The sequence below is a fragment of the Zonotrichia albicollis genome, chromosome 29 (genome assembly GCF_047830755.1).
Source record: "Zonotrichia albicollis isolate bZonAlb1 chromosome 29, bZonAlb1.hap1, whole genome shotgun sequence".
In the NCBI taxonomy this organism is placed as follows: Eukaryota; Metazoa; Chordata; class Aves; order Passeriformes; family Passerellidae; genus Zonotrichia; species Zonotrichia albicollis.
Window position 1 is genome coordinate 6,118,080 of NC_133847.1, and position 14,415 is coordinate 6,132,494.

A 14,415-nucleotide genomic window follows, 5' to 3' on the forward strand; every position below is an offset into this window, starting at 1 on the left:
TCTGCCCGGGCAGGCGGCGGCTGCTCCCCGCTTTATGGCCCCGCCGGGACCGGGCAAAGGCCGCCCGCCCGCTGCCGCCACCTGGGGCCGCTCGGGGCCGTTCCTCAGGAGCTTCGGGGGTCCTGGGATCTGGATCGGGCATGGAACGGGATGGGCAGAGCAAGCAGCGGCTGAGGGGCTGCTGCCCGTTGCTAGGTCACTAACTAATGTTTATTTAATTAACGCTCCGCCCACACAGCCGGAAGTCCCCGGCGCTCCTCGGGTGTGGAACCTCCGCCACAGCCACCACCTCCTTCTCTCCCTCACGGAGATCTCGCGAGACTTCGCTCCGCCGCGCGTTCTTCCTGGCCCACCTAGGCCCCGCCCCCTGTGCCTGTACAGGGCCCCGCCCCTTCGGGCTTTCCGTCCCCACCTCTCGGAGCCTCCGGTCCCGCCTCCATAGGCCCGATCGTGGCCCCGCCCCGCTACCGGCAGTGTCCCCGCCCCCAGGCCCGGCCCCGCCCCCGATTGGCCCGCGCTGGCCCCGCCCCGGCCCCGCCCCCGCGCGCCCCCGCGCCCGGCCGCGCCCCCCCGGCCCCGCAGGCGCGGCCCGGCCCGGCCATGCCGGCCAAGAGGAAGCCGGTGCTGCCCGCCCTCAACATCGCCCCCAGCGCCGCCGAGGGGCCCAGCCCCGACGGCTCCGCAGAGTGAGTCAGGCCCGGCCGGGACCGCCCCGGCAGCGGGGCTGGGCCTGGGGGGACGCGGGGCCTGGGGGGGACACCGGGCCCGGGCAGAGCGGGGAGGCCGGGACAGAGCGGGCACCGGGCCCGAGGGGTCGGGGCACGGCGGGCACGGGGCGTGGGGAGGGCCGGGGAAGGCCTGGAGGAGCCGGGACAGGTTTGGGGAGGCCTGGGAAGGTCTGAGGGGGGACCGGGGCAGGTCCGGGAGAACCGGGGCAGGCCTGGGGGGCTGGATGGGCCCGGTGTGGGGCAGGTGAGGTCAGGGAGGCAGAGCCGGGGGAGAAGGCTGAGGCCTGGGAGGGAAGGTGGGGATGGGATGGGCAGAGGGAGGCTGCTCTGGTCCCCCCGGTTTGCAGGGACAGCTCAGGCCCGGGGAGTGCCGTGCTAAGGAACGGGAGGGAAACGGGCCTGGAGATCCAGGCTGGAGCTGGGATGGGCACCCGGGGGCTGGGGGGGCCGTGGGGCAGCACTGGGGGCTCGGCAGGTGGGAGTGTGGGGTGAGAGGCGGTGGAGGGGGTGCGATGGGTGGGTGAGACCCTCCCGACGTGTCCCAGTGTGGCTGAGGAGGGACAGGGGGGTGGCAGCAAATGGGACGGAGCAGCTGGAGCTGGCACGGGCGGCGGGGGCTCGGCAGCTGCTGCTGGGGCAGCACAGACCCCCCTTTGTGCTCAGGATTTGGGGTGGGGGTGTAACAGGGCTGCAGGACCCCACGGAAAGCCCTTCTCATGTTACACACCAAAGCCAAGCTTGGCTCCCCGGGACAGGGAGCAGCATCTGCTGCTGCCTCTTTAAGGGCCCAAGGATTCTTCCTGTTCCTTGGCTCTCCCAAAACACCTGACTGCTCCCCAGCTCCTCTCCAGAGGGGCTGTGTGTGCTGGGCAGGGATTTCTCCAGGTGATCCCATTGTGGGGGCTCAGGACATGTCAGGGGATGATTTTCCATCATTTCCTAAGAACTGCACCCTCCTTTCCCTGGTGCTGAGCATCTCCCATCTCCTCCTCCCCTCTCCAGGGCTAATCTGGTGGATCTGCAGAAGAAGCTGGAGGAGCTGGAGCTGGATGAGCAGCAGAAGAAGCGCCTGGAAGCTTTCCTGACACAGAAAGCCAAAGTGGGGGAGCTGAAGGACGATGACTTCGAGAGGATCTGCGAGCTGGGCGCTGGCAATGGCGGGGTGGTCACCAAAGTGCAGCACAAACCCTCAGGGCTCGTTATGGCACGCAAGGTAACGAGGGGCTGGGAGTGCTGGGGGACACCTGGAGCTCTCCATGGCTCGGGGAGGGCTGGCTTTGGTTGGATTTTCTCTGCAGTTGCACTTTCACCACCTCGCCATGGTCAGGAGCAGAGGCCTGGCTGCTCCCAGATGGAGCTCTCTCCTTTGGAGAGGCTGCACTCCCAGTGACAGATCCCTGGGCTCTGGAAAATAGGAGTTTATTTTTTTTCCCCAATTCTGATGGACAAAGTGACTGGAATTGGCTCTCCTGAGGATTGTAGGTCATGACTGAGGAAGTGGCAGCGGGAAGGATGGGTTTGGCACACGCATCCCTCAGCCCCATTTAACACATCCCAAGGTCATTCCAAGCAGGGACAGAGGTTCCTGAGAGGTTCCTCTCAGACTTGGCTCCATTGGGAACATCCACTGTGGTGCCACAGAGTAGAAAACCAGGAGCTGCTTCACCTGCCTGCTGGGAGAGGCCGTGCTTGGCAGGAGCAGCACAACCACTGCTCTGCCTCCTCCAGAGTCCCTCCTCCCTCCTGCTGCTGGGACTGTGGAATCCTGGAGTGGTTTGGGTTGGAAGGGGCCTCACAGCTCACCCAGTTCCAGGGCAGGGTCTCTTTTCTCCAGCCCTGGGTGTTTCCCTCCTTGCTGTGCTCTGACCCCGCGTGCGGCCCCAAAAGCCGCTGCTCGTTCTCGTGCAGAGCCTTCACAGGGGCTTTTTCTTTTCTGTGGTTTCCTTGATCTGGGAGCACCTTCTTACAACACCTCCAGAGCTTGTGAAAATGCTCCTGGCTGCTGACTCAGAGGGGCTGAGATCAAACTCCTGACTTGTCTTTCCACCCGTGTCCGCTGCAATCCCGGCACCTTCCGTGGCTGAGGCAGCACAGAGCTCTCCCTGTGCCTCCAGCCTGGAATCCCACACAGAGCTGCCTCCAGCCTGGGATCCCACACAGAGCTGCCTCCAGCCTGGGATCCCACACAGAGCTGCCTCCAGCCTGGGATCCCACACAGAGCTCTCCATGTGCCTCCAGCCTGGAATCCCACACAGAGCTCTCCCTGTGCCTCCAGCCTGGGATCCCACACAGAGCTCTCCATGGGATCCCACACAGAGCTCTCCATGTGCCTCCAGCCTGGGATCCCACACAGAGCTCTCCATGTGCCTCCAGCCTGGGATCCCACACAGAGCTCTCCATGTGCCTCCAGCCTGGGATCCCACACAGAGCTCTCCCTGTGCCTCCAGCCTGGGATCCCACACAGAGCTCTCCCAGTGCCTCCAGCCTGGGATCCCACACAGAGCTCTCCCTGTGCCTCCAGCATGGGATCCCACACTGGATGGGGATGGAGACACCTTCAGTCCCACCCAGTGCCACCCCTGCCATGGCAGGGCCACCTTCCACTGTCCCAGGCTGCTCCAAGCCACGTCCAGCCTGGCCCTGGGCACTTCCACAGCTTCTCTGGGAATTCCATTCCAGGGTTTATTCCCAATATCCCACCCATCCCTGCCCTGGGAAGCCATTCCCTGTGTCCTGGCACTTAATCTTTGATGTTACTCTGGAAATGGGAAAAATTCTGCTCTTGCCCTGAAGATCTGATTTCCTCCCAGCACTCAGAGCTGCTGCCCATCAGTTCCTCTCCTTCCCAGGAGTCACACCTTGCCTGTTTCCTCTCTCTTGGCAGCTGATCCATTTGGAAATCAAGCCAGCCATCAGGAACCAGATCATCCGGGAGCTGCAGGTGCTGCACGAGTGCAACTCCCCCTACATCGTGGGCTTCTATGGAGCCTTCTACAGCGATGGGGAGATCTCCATCTGCATGGAGCACATGGTGAGTGAGGCCCTGCCCTCCCTGCTCCCTCCCAGCGCCTCTCCCTGCCAGCTCCTTGTCCTGGCCATTGTTCCTGGTGGGAGCCACACATTCCTGCCAGGGCTTGGAATGAGGGAGACAGCGACTTTTGGGAAGAGGAAGCAGAGGTTTGGGGCTTGGCCAAACGGAAATGTTGCCAACTCACTGCTCTGCAGAGCCTGCTGAGAGGCTCAGTGGACACATTCTGTTCTTTCTGGTGGAGGATTATGTTGTTTCTCCTCCAAATCAGCACCATCTTGGCATTTCCACTGATGGAAGGAAGCACAGATCCAACAGCAAGAAGCAGAGCTGTTAAAAAACAGTTTTCAGTGATAAACCTGAGTGATATCAGTTTTCAGTGATAAACCTGAGCTCAGATCACCAGATCTTCTTTTTGGCTGAAAAAGGAGTGTGCTCAGTGCACCTGCTGCCCTGTACATCCAGCTGCTCTGTTTTCCTGCTGGGAACTGCTGTGTTGGTCATTCCCACGTTCTTTGTTTCAGGATGGTGGCTCTTTGGATCAAGTGCTGAAAGAAGCCAAAAGAATTCCTGAGGAAATCCTGGGCAAAGTCAGTATAGCGGTGAGTGCTGGGGCTGCCCAGGCTTCCAGGGGGGATTTACTGGGCAGGGACTGGGAATAATTCCTGGGCTGCCCTGGGAAGTTTTCTGTGTTTCCCAGTCCTGGGGACTTCACTTTCCCTGGGCCAGAGCAGAGGGGAAATATTCCCAACCCCTTTCCCCCTGGATAATGTTGGCTTTGCTTCGAGGAGGTTTGGGAGAAGCTTTTTTGGGGTGGTTCACCCAAAATCTGTGATGGAATTGGGGATAAATTGCAAACCCTGAGGGACATGGACACCACAGGGCAGCTCTGTTCCCTGAGCTCTGCTCTGACCCAGCCTTTGGTTCCCCCAGGTTCTGCGGGGCCTGGCCTACCTGCGGGAGAAGCACCAAATCATGCACAGAGGTGAGAGCAGGACCCTGCAAATGCCAGCCTGCAGTGCCAGGTGTCACCCAGAGCCACCCTCACACTGCCCTCTCTCTTGCTGTTCCCAGATGTGAAACCCTCCAACATCCTGGTGAATTCCCGAGGGGAGATCAAGCTCTGTGACTTTGGGGTCAGCGGGCAGCTCATTGACTCCATGGCCAACTCCTTTGTGGGAACTCGGTCCTACATGTCTGTAAGTTCCTTCCATCTGGGATTTTTGGGTTGTTTGGGTTCATTTCAGCTGTTTCCATCCCCTCCTATTCACAGGGACACCTTCCAATGTCCCAGGTTGTTCCAAGCCTTGTCCAACCTGGCCTTGGACACTTCCAGGGATCCAGGGGCAGCCCCAGCTTGTGTGGGAACCTGTGCCAGGGCCTGCCCACCCTCCCAGGGAAGGATCCTGAGGTCTGAGCTGCTCCTGTATTTTGGGAATGGTTATTCAAGAGCAGTTATAGTTAGTCAGGGGCTATTTAAAAATCCTGTCCCCTCTGCTCCCAGGCCCTGGCTCCAGGCTGCCTCAGAGCTGCCAGTGGGGATGACTTGCATGGATTGATTTATTTCTGATTTTTTCTTTTAATGGCCATAACCTCGAGGGGATTTTCTGCTCCTCTTGGGTGTGAACAGCAGAGAGCAGGAAAATACATTTTTATGGATAAGTTGAGTTCCTTAGATTTCAGCACACAGAGAAATAGATTCCTGCTGGGTGTTCCAGACTCCCAAACACAAGTAGCTGGGAATGCTGCTGAGTTGGGAGTGTGGATAAGATGCTCCAAGTGCTTTTTGTCTGCACATCATTCTTCTTTTCCATCCCCTTTGCACATGATCCTTCTGGGACTGTCCTTTCCCTGGAGAGCTGCCACGGAGAGGCCTTTGGGATATTACAGAATCCCAGGATGGTTTGGGTTGGAAGGGCCTTAAAGCCCATCCAGTCCCACTCCTGCCATGGCAGGGACACCTTCCACTGTCCCAGGCTGCTCCAACCTGGACATTTCCAGGGATCCAGGGGCAGCCACAGCTTCCAGGGCCTCCCCACCTTCCCAGGGTGGAATTCCTTCCCAATCTATCTCATCTATCCCTGCCTCTGTCCATGTGGAGCCATTCCCTGTGTCCTGTCCCTTGCCCAGTTCCCCTGGAGCCCCTTTAGGCACTGGAGTCTGAGTCTCACCAATACAGGATATTTGTATTTGGTGTCACTATCCCATGTTAGCCCACATTCCTGTGTCCTGGGGGTCCATATCCCATGGCAGTGGGTGTTCCCATGCTCTGGGGACCGGCATTCCATGTCACCCTGCATTCCCTGTGCCCTGGGTGCCATTATCGCCCATTCCCAGTGCCATTATTGCCCATTCCCAGTGCCATTATTGCCCATTCCCAGTGCCATTATCCCTGTTCCCATTCTCTCTGAGCCCCTCCCTGTGCTTTCCCCATTATCCCCATCCCCATTCCTAGTGCTATTATCCCCAATATCCCCATTCCCAGTGCCATTATCGCCCATTCCCATTCTCCCTGAGCCCTGGTTGTTCTCTCACCATTATCCCCACTCCCAGTGCCATTATCCCAGTTATCCCCATCCCCCTGTGCTCTCCCCATTATCCCCCATTCCCAGTTCCATTATCCCCATTCCCAGTGCCATTATCCTTGTTATCCCCATTCTCAGTGCCATTATCCCCATTCCCAGTGCCATTATTCCCATTTTCGCCATGATCCCCATTCCCATTCCCACCATCCCCTCCTCTCCCGCAGCCTGAGTGCCTGCAGGGCTCTCCCCATTATCCCCATCCCCATTCCCAGTGCCATTATCCCCATTATCCCCATTATCCCCATTATCCCCATTATCCCCATTATCCCCATTATCCCCATTCCCATTATCCCCTCCTCTCCTGCAGCCTGAGCGCCTGCAGGGCTCTCCCCATTATCTCCATCCCAATTCCCATTATCCCCATTATCCCCCATTCCCAGTGCCATCATCCCCATTCCCATTATCCCCATGATCCCCATCCCCATTCCCATTATCCCCATTCCTATTATCTCCACTATCCCCATCCCCATTCCCACCATCCCCATCTCTCTCCTGCAGGCAGGGCTCTCCCCATTATCCCCATGCCCATTCCCATTATCCCCATTCCCACTATCCCCATGCCCATTCCCACCATTCCCATCTCTCTCCCACATCTCTCTCCCACAGCCCGAGCGCCTGCAGGGCTCTCCCCATTATCCCCATGCCCATTCCCATGATCCCCATTCCCATTATCCCCACTATCCCCATGCCCATTCCCATTATCCCCATTCCCACTGTCCCCTCCTCTCCCGCAGCCCGAGCGCCTGCAGGGCACGCACTACTCGGTGCAGTCGGACATCTGGAGCATGGGGCTGTCCCTGGTGGAGCTGTCGATCGGAAGGTACCCAATCCCCCCGCCAGACTCCAAGGAACTGGAAGCAATTTTTGGCCGTCCTGTGGTGGACGGGGCGGAGGGAGAGTCCCCCAGCATCTCGCCGCGGGCCAGGCCCCCAGGACGCCCCGTCAGTGGTAGGGGCTGTGGTGTGCATCGGCAGCAACGCTTCCATGGGGGAGCTGCGGGGTTGGGGTGGCTGGGGGAGCTGCCCTGCAGGAGGCTCTGCTGGGAGCGCCGCTAGGGAAGGCGACTTTGGCTCCTGCACGACACCAGGTTGGTGGAATCGAGGTGGGGAGGGACTCTCAGCATGGATTTGGGGTCTGTCCGTGGGCTCCTGAGATCCTCCTGTGTCCCACAAAAAGGCTGTGGGCACGGAATGTGGCTCCTGTGGAGAGGATGGTTTGAGGGACGTTGTCACAGCCCCGGTTCTTCTCAGCAGGTTCTTCTCAGGCAGCTTTTTGGGAAGAGCTCTGCTGGGAGCTCTCACAGAAGCACCAAACAGCTCCAGAATTCCAGGGATGCTCTGCTGGAGCCGTTTCCTTGGGAGCAGAAGGCTCTGGAAGTGCTGCCAGGCAGCCAGAGTAGATGGTCTGGTGCTGTCCAAACAATAAATGTGGACTGGAGGTCTGGTGAAAGAAATCTAAATTGTGGGAATGAACTAGATTCTATTTAATGACTCAATTTCCCTGGGAGTTGCCTCAGCCTCTCCCAGCAGAGCTCCCCCAAAGTTGTGTTTTTCACCCCAAACTGAGCCCTGAGCAGCCTCTCAGCACCGTTTGTGTCGTGTCACCCCCCAGGCCACGGGATGGACACCAGGCCTGCCATGGCCATCTTTGAGCTGCTGGATTACATCGTTAACGAGGTGGGTGTTTGCTTCCCCAGGGCTTCCTCAGGGACCTGCTGGGTCAGGCTGGGGTCTGGAATGTTTGGTCACTCATGGAATCCAACATGGTTTGGGTTGGAAGGACCTGAAAGCTCATCCAGTGCCACCCCTGCCATGGCAGGGACACCTCCCATTGTCCCACTGCTCCAGCCTGGCCCTGGGCACTGCCAGGGATCCACAGCTGCTCTGGGAATCCCATCCCAGCTCCTCCCCACCCTTACAGGGGGGAATTTCTTCCCAAAATCCCATCTAAAGCTTCCCTCCCTCAGTTTAAGGCCATACCCAACTTGCAAGGCCAGCTCTCACCAACACAGCGATGGAAAATTCTCATTTTGGGATTGTTTCATCGGCCCTAGGCACGGCCAGAGCTGGGATTTGTGAGGTTGGATTTAGGATTGGGATGCTTGGTGATTTCCCAGCTTTCCCAGGGGTTCAGTGTGGGTGCAGAACGAGCTGGAGCAGCAGGGGAGGGAGTGGCAGGGAAGGGTTTTCCTGGCTGGAAAAGCAGTGAGGATGAGGAGGATGAGAGTGGCTGTAGAGCACAGCTCCCTGACACTGATTTTTGGCCCAGTAACACAGGAGTGGTGCAGGAACCTCTTTTCCTTCTCTCCACAGCCACCTCCCAAGCTGCCGAGTGGAGTCTTCACGCAAGATTTCCAGGAGTTTGTAAATAAATGGTGAGGATTTCATCTCCTGGCTGAAGGTGGAGCCTTGGACGTGCTCCTTGACAGCTCTGCAGCTCCACCCTCTGTGTTCTGCCTGATCTCTCTCTCTCCCTGCTTGATCCCACGTTATGCTGGGAGCTTCTGCCTTGGGAAGGGTTGCAATAAAAGCATTTTATTATTTGTGGGGCTGCTGAGCAGGATCCCAGCTCCTTCTAAATGTGAGCCTGGCAAGGGGGGTGGCAGAGCAGCTCCTGGGGCTGAGTCACCCCGTGGGCACAGGGACACCTGAAGGTGCTGCCAGCACTCCCAGGGAAGCAGAGCTTGGATATTAAACCCCAGATTGCTGCCAAGCTTTAGGGCCTCGTCTCCATTTGCAGGGCACAGTTTGTCCCCACAGTGTGCAGGAGATGGATGCTGCAGCTCTGCCTGGGAGCTGGGCTGGCAGGGATCCCTCTCCCAGGGTCCTGAGGGGCTCTGGGGGAAGCTGGGGCTTCTCCAGCCTGATCCCCACATGGAATCTCACCTTGGCTTCCCTCTCTTCTTGTTCTTCTCATTTCAGCTTAATTAAGAACCCAGCAGAACGAGCAGATCTGAAGATGCTGATGGTGAGTGGGGAGAGGATTTTTCTGGTAGCTCTGCCAGCTCTGCCCCATCCCTCTTGCTGCAAAGGCTGGGAATTCCCAGGCTGAGCTCAGGATGAGGGACTGACCCCCTTTATCCAGGGGAAGTGCAGGGCTGGGTGGGATCTTGGGCAGGAATTCCTCCCTGTGATGGTGGGAGCAATATTTTCTCCAAATCCTCTTTCCCTGCCTCAGGATCTTCCCCTCCTCTCCTGGGCGTATCCCACAGCACAGGGCTGGCTTTTTGGGATCTGGGCTGCTCCTCTGGGCCGTTCCTCACCGTGTTTTCCCCTGTGCTTGCAGAGCCACACGTTCATCAAGCGCTCCGAGGTGGAGGAGGTGGATTTCGCGGGCTGGCTGTGCCGGACGCTGCGGCTGAACCAGCCCAGCACTCCCACCCGAGCTGCCATGTGAGCCCGGCTGGCACTCCTGCCTCGGGCACCGCTTCCTCTGCTCCCTGCAGGGCACAGCTGGCCCTCCTTCCTCCCTCCCAGCGCCAAAGCTCCGGCTTGGGGCGGCTCCATCCACCGGGGGCGGCTCCATCCTCCGGGGGCGGCTCCATCCACCCGGGGCGGCTCCATCCACCGGGGGCGGCTCCATCCTCCAGGGTCGGTCCCCTCAGACCTGGGGGTGTTCCAGGCCTCTGCTCCAGCTCTGGAGCTCCTGACACTTGGGAATTGTGGTGCTGCTTATGTTGGTTTTTTCTTTATTTTTTGGGTTTATTCTTGTTTTGGTTTGGGGTTTTTTTTTTGTTGTTGTTGTTTTGGAAATAAGGAAGGAAGGTGATGGGGTGTGTGAGGTGGTGTGGGATGAGGGGTGGCTGGTGCTTCACCCCATCCCTGGTTTCTCTCTGGGATGGAGAATCAGTGGGATCAGGAATGGAGAAACCCTGCCTGGGGTGGCCCAGAGCAGTGTCCCTGTCCTGGCTGGGGGCAGAGCAGGGATTGCTGCTCGGTTTAAATCTGCTTTAAACGGTTCTGATGGAGCCTGGCTTGTCCTGAGCTGGATGTTCAGGGGAGGGGCTGGATCCATGGCGATGGGGATGGGGATGGCTCCCACTTTGCAGTGTCCAGGTGAGGGGAGAGGATGCATTTTGGATTTTCCTTCCCTGGAGAGGTGGAGACAGAGCCCAGCTGTGCCCAGGGTTGGGATCCCTCTCCTGACCCCATCGGGGGCACAGGGAACCCTCCAGGCTGCATTTTCCCCCCTCCAGGCTGCATTTTCCCCCCTCCAGGCTGCATTTTCCCCCCTCCAGGCTGTATTTTCTCCTCTCCAGGCTGCATTTTCTCCCCTCCAGGCTGCATTTCCCCCCTCCCAGGCTGCATTTTCTCCCCTCCAGGCTGCATTTCCCCCCTCCAGGCTGCATTTCCCTCCTCCAGCTGCCTCCAGCCCATCCCAGGGCTGGCCTCAGCCATTGTGGCCGTGGCAGAGCTCCAGGATTCCCTGTCAGAGCCCCCTGGCCGGGGATGAACCCACACAACCAACCCACGTTGTTGTCCCTGGATTGTCCCTCCCTCCCATCGAGGACCCTGCAGCCCCCCAGGCCCCTTCCCACCACGTGGATTTTGGGGTGAATTATTCCTTTTCTCCCCCCATGTGGGTTTGGCTGCCCCTGAGCCCCCCCCCCCGGTGAGGATTTGGGAATTTTTTGGTGTTTTCCTTGTATTTTTTTTTTTTTTGGCTGTTTTTCACTCAGCCAGGCTGGCAGCTGCCATCCCCCTGCCTGCCCTGTGTCCCACCATGCAGCCCCCCCAAAAATTAACTCCCAGGCCTGGGTACCCCCAAACCCCTCATCCCTTTTGCTTTCCTGTTTTCCAACACAGGACAAAAGGCACTGCCCTGCCTGGTGCCAACCCACATCCCCAAAGGGAGAACACCCCAATTTTTTGGGGGGAACACCCCAATTTTGGGGGGAACACCCCAGATTTGAGGGGTCTGTGCTTGCTGGCTCAGTTCATGCCCAGCCAAGCCCCTCTGGAGCCGTGGGGTGCTCGATGTGATGGATTTTGCCTCGTATTTAATATGGGAAGGTTCCTCAAGTTTCGGGCTATTTTCCATCAGTTTTGGTGCTAGGTTTTGGAGAGGAAGAGGAGGATGATGATGAGGAGGAAGAGAGCATGGATGGAGCAGTTTGGTGGTGCAATTAATTTTGGTTTGTTTTTTTTTTTTTTAAAAACTCGATATTTTCATCATGGACGGGGAGGGAGGGGAAATAATAAATAAACGGCACTTTACATTTCCAGGTGGTTTCTCTCCAAGGTTGTGCCCCCGGGTGGGTTTAACCCTTTAGGAGCCGGAATTCCAGCTGGGAATGCTGTCCCTGGGATGTGCTGGCCACTGCTGCCTCCAGTGGGAGCCGCAGACACCGGAATGATCCCGGCACGGGATGGATGTGGGATCCGAGGACCTAAATCCAGCTGGAAATAATTGGGGGGGTGAAAAATATTTAGGGGTGAAAAATATTTAGGGGTGAAAAATATTTGGGGTGAGCAGCAGCTGGGTGAAGCTGAAAAAAAAAAAAAAACCAAATTGGGCCCAAAATGGGAAAATATTTTGCAGTTTTTGGGCTGTGAATGATGCAGGGGCTTGGGGTGACGCCAGCATGGTGACATTCCTAATTCCAGGCTCCTTCTGGGACATTTTTTGGGATCCCATCCCTAATTCGAGGCTCCTTGTGGGCCATTTTTTGGGGTTCCCATGGTGCCATCCCCAATTCCATGCTCATTTTGGGACGTTTTTGGGGTCCCATGCCGTGGTCCCTGACTCCAGGCTCCTTCTGGGCCGTTTTTGGGGGTCCCATGGTGCCATCCTAAATTCCAGGCTCCTTCTGGGCCGTTTTTGGGGTTCCCATGGTGCCATCTCTAATTCCATGCTCGTTTTGGGACATTTTTTGGGGTTCCCATGGTGCCATCTCTAATTCCATGCTCGTTTTGGGATATTTTTGGGGTTCCCATGGTGCCATCCTAAATTCCAGGCTCCTTCTGGGCCATTTTTTTGGGTTCCCATGGTGCCATCCCTAATTCCATGCTCATTTTGGGACATTTTTGGGGTCCCATGCCGTGGTCCCTGACTCCAGGCTCCTTTTGGGACATTTTTTGGGGATCCCATGGTGCCATCCCTAATTCCATGCTCATTTTTGGGGTCCCATGCCGTGGTCCCTGACTCCAGGCTCCTTTTGGGACATTTTTTGGGGATCCCATGGTGCCATCCTAAATTCCAGGCTCCTTCTGGGCCGTTTTTGGGGTTCCCATGGTGCCATCTCTAATTCCATGCTCGTTTTGGGATATTTTTGGGGTTCCCATGGTGCCATCCCTAATTCCATGCTCATTTTGGGACATTTTTGGGGTCCCATGCCATGGTCCCTGACTCCAGGCTCCTTTTGGGACATTTTTTGGGGATCCCATGGTGCCATCCCCAATTCCATGCTCGTTTTGGGACTTTTTTTGGGGTTCCCATGGTGCCATCCCCAATTCCATGCTCATTTTGGGACATTTTTGGGATCCCATGTTGTGGTCCCTGACTCCAGGCTCCCATGGTGCTGTTTTGGGGGGTCCTGGTTTGTTTTTTCCCGCTGTTTTGGGGTCCCCCAGGGCTCTGGGGTGCCCTGGGATGGACTCACTGCACCCCTGGGAGCTGTGCCAGGTTTTGGTGGTGCCAGCTGGGAATTGGGGGGGGTCCCCAGGGTGGGGGTGCCACAGTGGGATTTTGGGGGTGCAGGGAGGAACTGGGGGTGGCAAAGGGGGGGGATCCCCAACCCCTGTTCATTTTATGGGGTACAGTGGGGGAAATTGGGGTTCTCCCCCCAAACACCCTCACATAGAGGGTTCCACAGCTGATTTTGGGGAGTTCCACAGCTGATTTTGGGGGGTCTCAGTGCATGGGGGGCACTCTGGGGTTGATATTTTGGGAGGTTGGCAAAGGAGGGATCCCCAACCCCTGTTCATTTTATGGGGTACAGTGGGGGGAATTGGGGCTCTCCCCCCAAACACCCTCACATAGGGGGTTCCACAGCTGATTTTGGGGTGTCTTGATGCAGGGGGGGCACTCTGGGGGTTGATATTTTGGAAGGCTGGCAAAGGGGGGATCCCCAACCCCTGTTCATTTTATGGGGTACAGGGTGGGGATTTGGGGTTCTCCCCCCAAACACCCTCATTGAAGGGGGTTCCACAGCTGATTTTGGGAGGTTCCACAGCTGATTTTGGGGGTGTCTTGATGCAGGGGGGCACTCTGGGGTTGATATTTTGGAAGGCTGGCAAAGGGGGGATCCCCAACCAACCCCTGTTCATTTTATGGGGTACAGGGTGAGGATTTGGGGTTCTCCCCCCAAACACCCTCATTGGGGGGAGTTCCACAGCTGATTTTGGGGGGTCTCAGTGCATGGGGGTCACTCTGGGGTTGATATTTTGGAAGGCTGGCACAGGGGGGGGATCCCCAACCCCTGTTCATTTTATGGGGTACAGTGGGCGAAGTTGGGGTTCTCCCCCTAAACACCCTCATTGAAGGGGGTTCCACAGCTGATTTTGGGGGGTTCCACAGCTGATTTTGAGGGGTCTCAGTGCAGGGGGGGCACTCTGGGGTTGATATTTTGGAAGGCTGGCACAGGGGGGGGATCCCCAACCCCTGTTCATTTTATGGGGTACAGGGTGGGGATTTGGGGTTCTCCCCCCAAACACCCTCATTGAAGGGGGTTCCACAGCTGATTTTGGGGGGTTCCACAGCTGATTTTGGGGGGTCTCAGTGCATGGGGGGCACTCTATGGTTGATATTTTGGAAGGCTGGCAAAGGAGGGATCCCCAACCAACCCCTGTTCATTTTATGGGGTACAGGATGGGGATTTGGGGTTCTCCCCCAAAACACCCTCACATAGGGGGTTCCACAGCTGATTTTGGGGGGTCTCAGTGCAGGGGGGACACTCTGGGGTTGATATTTTGGGAGGCTGTCAAAGGGGGGATCCCCAACCAACCCCTGTTCATTTTATGGGGTACAGGATGGGGATTTGGGGTTCTCCCCCCAAACACCCTCACATAGGGGGTTCCACAGCTGATTTTGGGGGGTCTCAGTGCAGGGGGGGCACTCTGGGGTTGCTATTTTG

General features: G+C 57.6%; 1 protein-coding gene across 4 annotated transcripts; it reads left to right on the forward strand.

The window, feature by feature from the left end:
- The first annotated feature begins 521 nt into the window (after window positions 1-521).
- MAP2K2 (mitogen-activated protein kinase kinase 2) lies at window positions 522-11,883 on the forward strand. Of its 4 annotated transcripts, none has more exons than XM_074528447.1 (12): window positions 522-686; window positions 1,731-1,941; window positions 3,613-3,759; window positions 4,281-4,358; window positions 4,690-4,741; window positions 4,831-4,955; window positions 7,076-7,289; window positions 7,953-8,017; window positions 8,654-8,715; window positions 9,263-9,308; window positions 9,627-10,620; window positions 10,683-11,883. In XM_074528447.1, exons 1-11 carry the CDS (start codon window positions 601-603, stop codon window positions 9,735-9,737), a joined length of 1,197 nt encoding a protein of 398 aa, XP_074384548.1. In that variant the 5' UTR covers window positions 522-600; the 3' UTR covers window positions 9,738-10,620; window positions 10,683-11,883. The 4 variants fall into 4 exon arrangements, with proteins under 4 accessions (XP_074384548.1, XP_074384549.1, XP_074384547.1 ...); XM_074528448.1 differs by having other exon boundaries at window positions 10,703-11,883; XM_074528446.1 differs by having other exon boundaries at window positions 9,627-10,578.
- The last annotated feature ends 2,532 nt before the right edge of the window (window positions 11,884-14,415 follow it).

Bases quoted from the DNA above. Each gene is read 5' to 3' on its own strand.
- MAP2K2 (XM_074528447.1), top strand. From the start codon at position 601: ATGCCGGCCAAGAGGAAGCCGGTGCTGCCCGCCCTCAACATCGCCCCC. The intron at 4,742-4,830 runs GTGAGAGCAGGA...TGCTGTTCCCAG, and splicing joins GCACCAAATCATGCACAGAG to ATGTGAAACCCTCCAACATC. The intron at 9,309-9,626 runs GTGAGTGGGGAG...CTGTGCTTGCAG, and splicing joins CAGATCTGAAGATGCTGATG to AGCCACACGTTCATCAAGCG.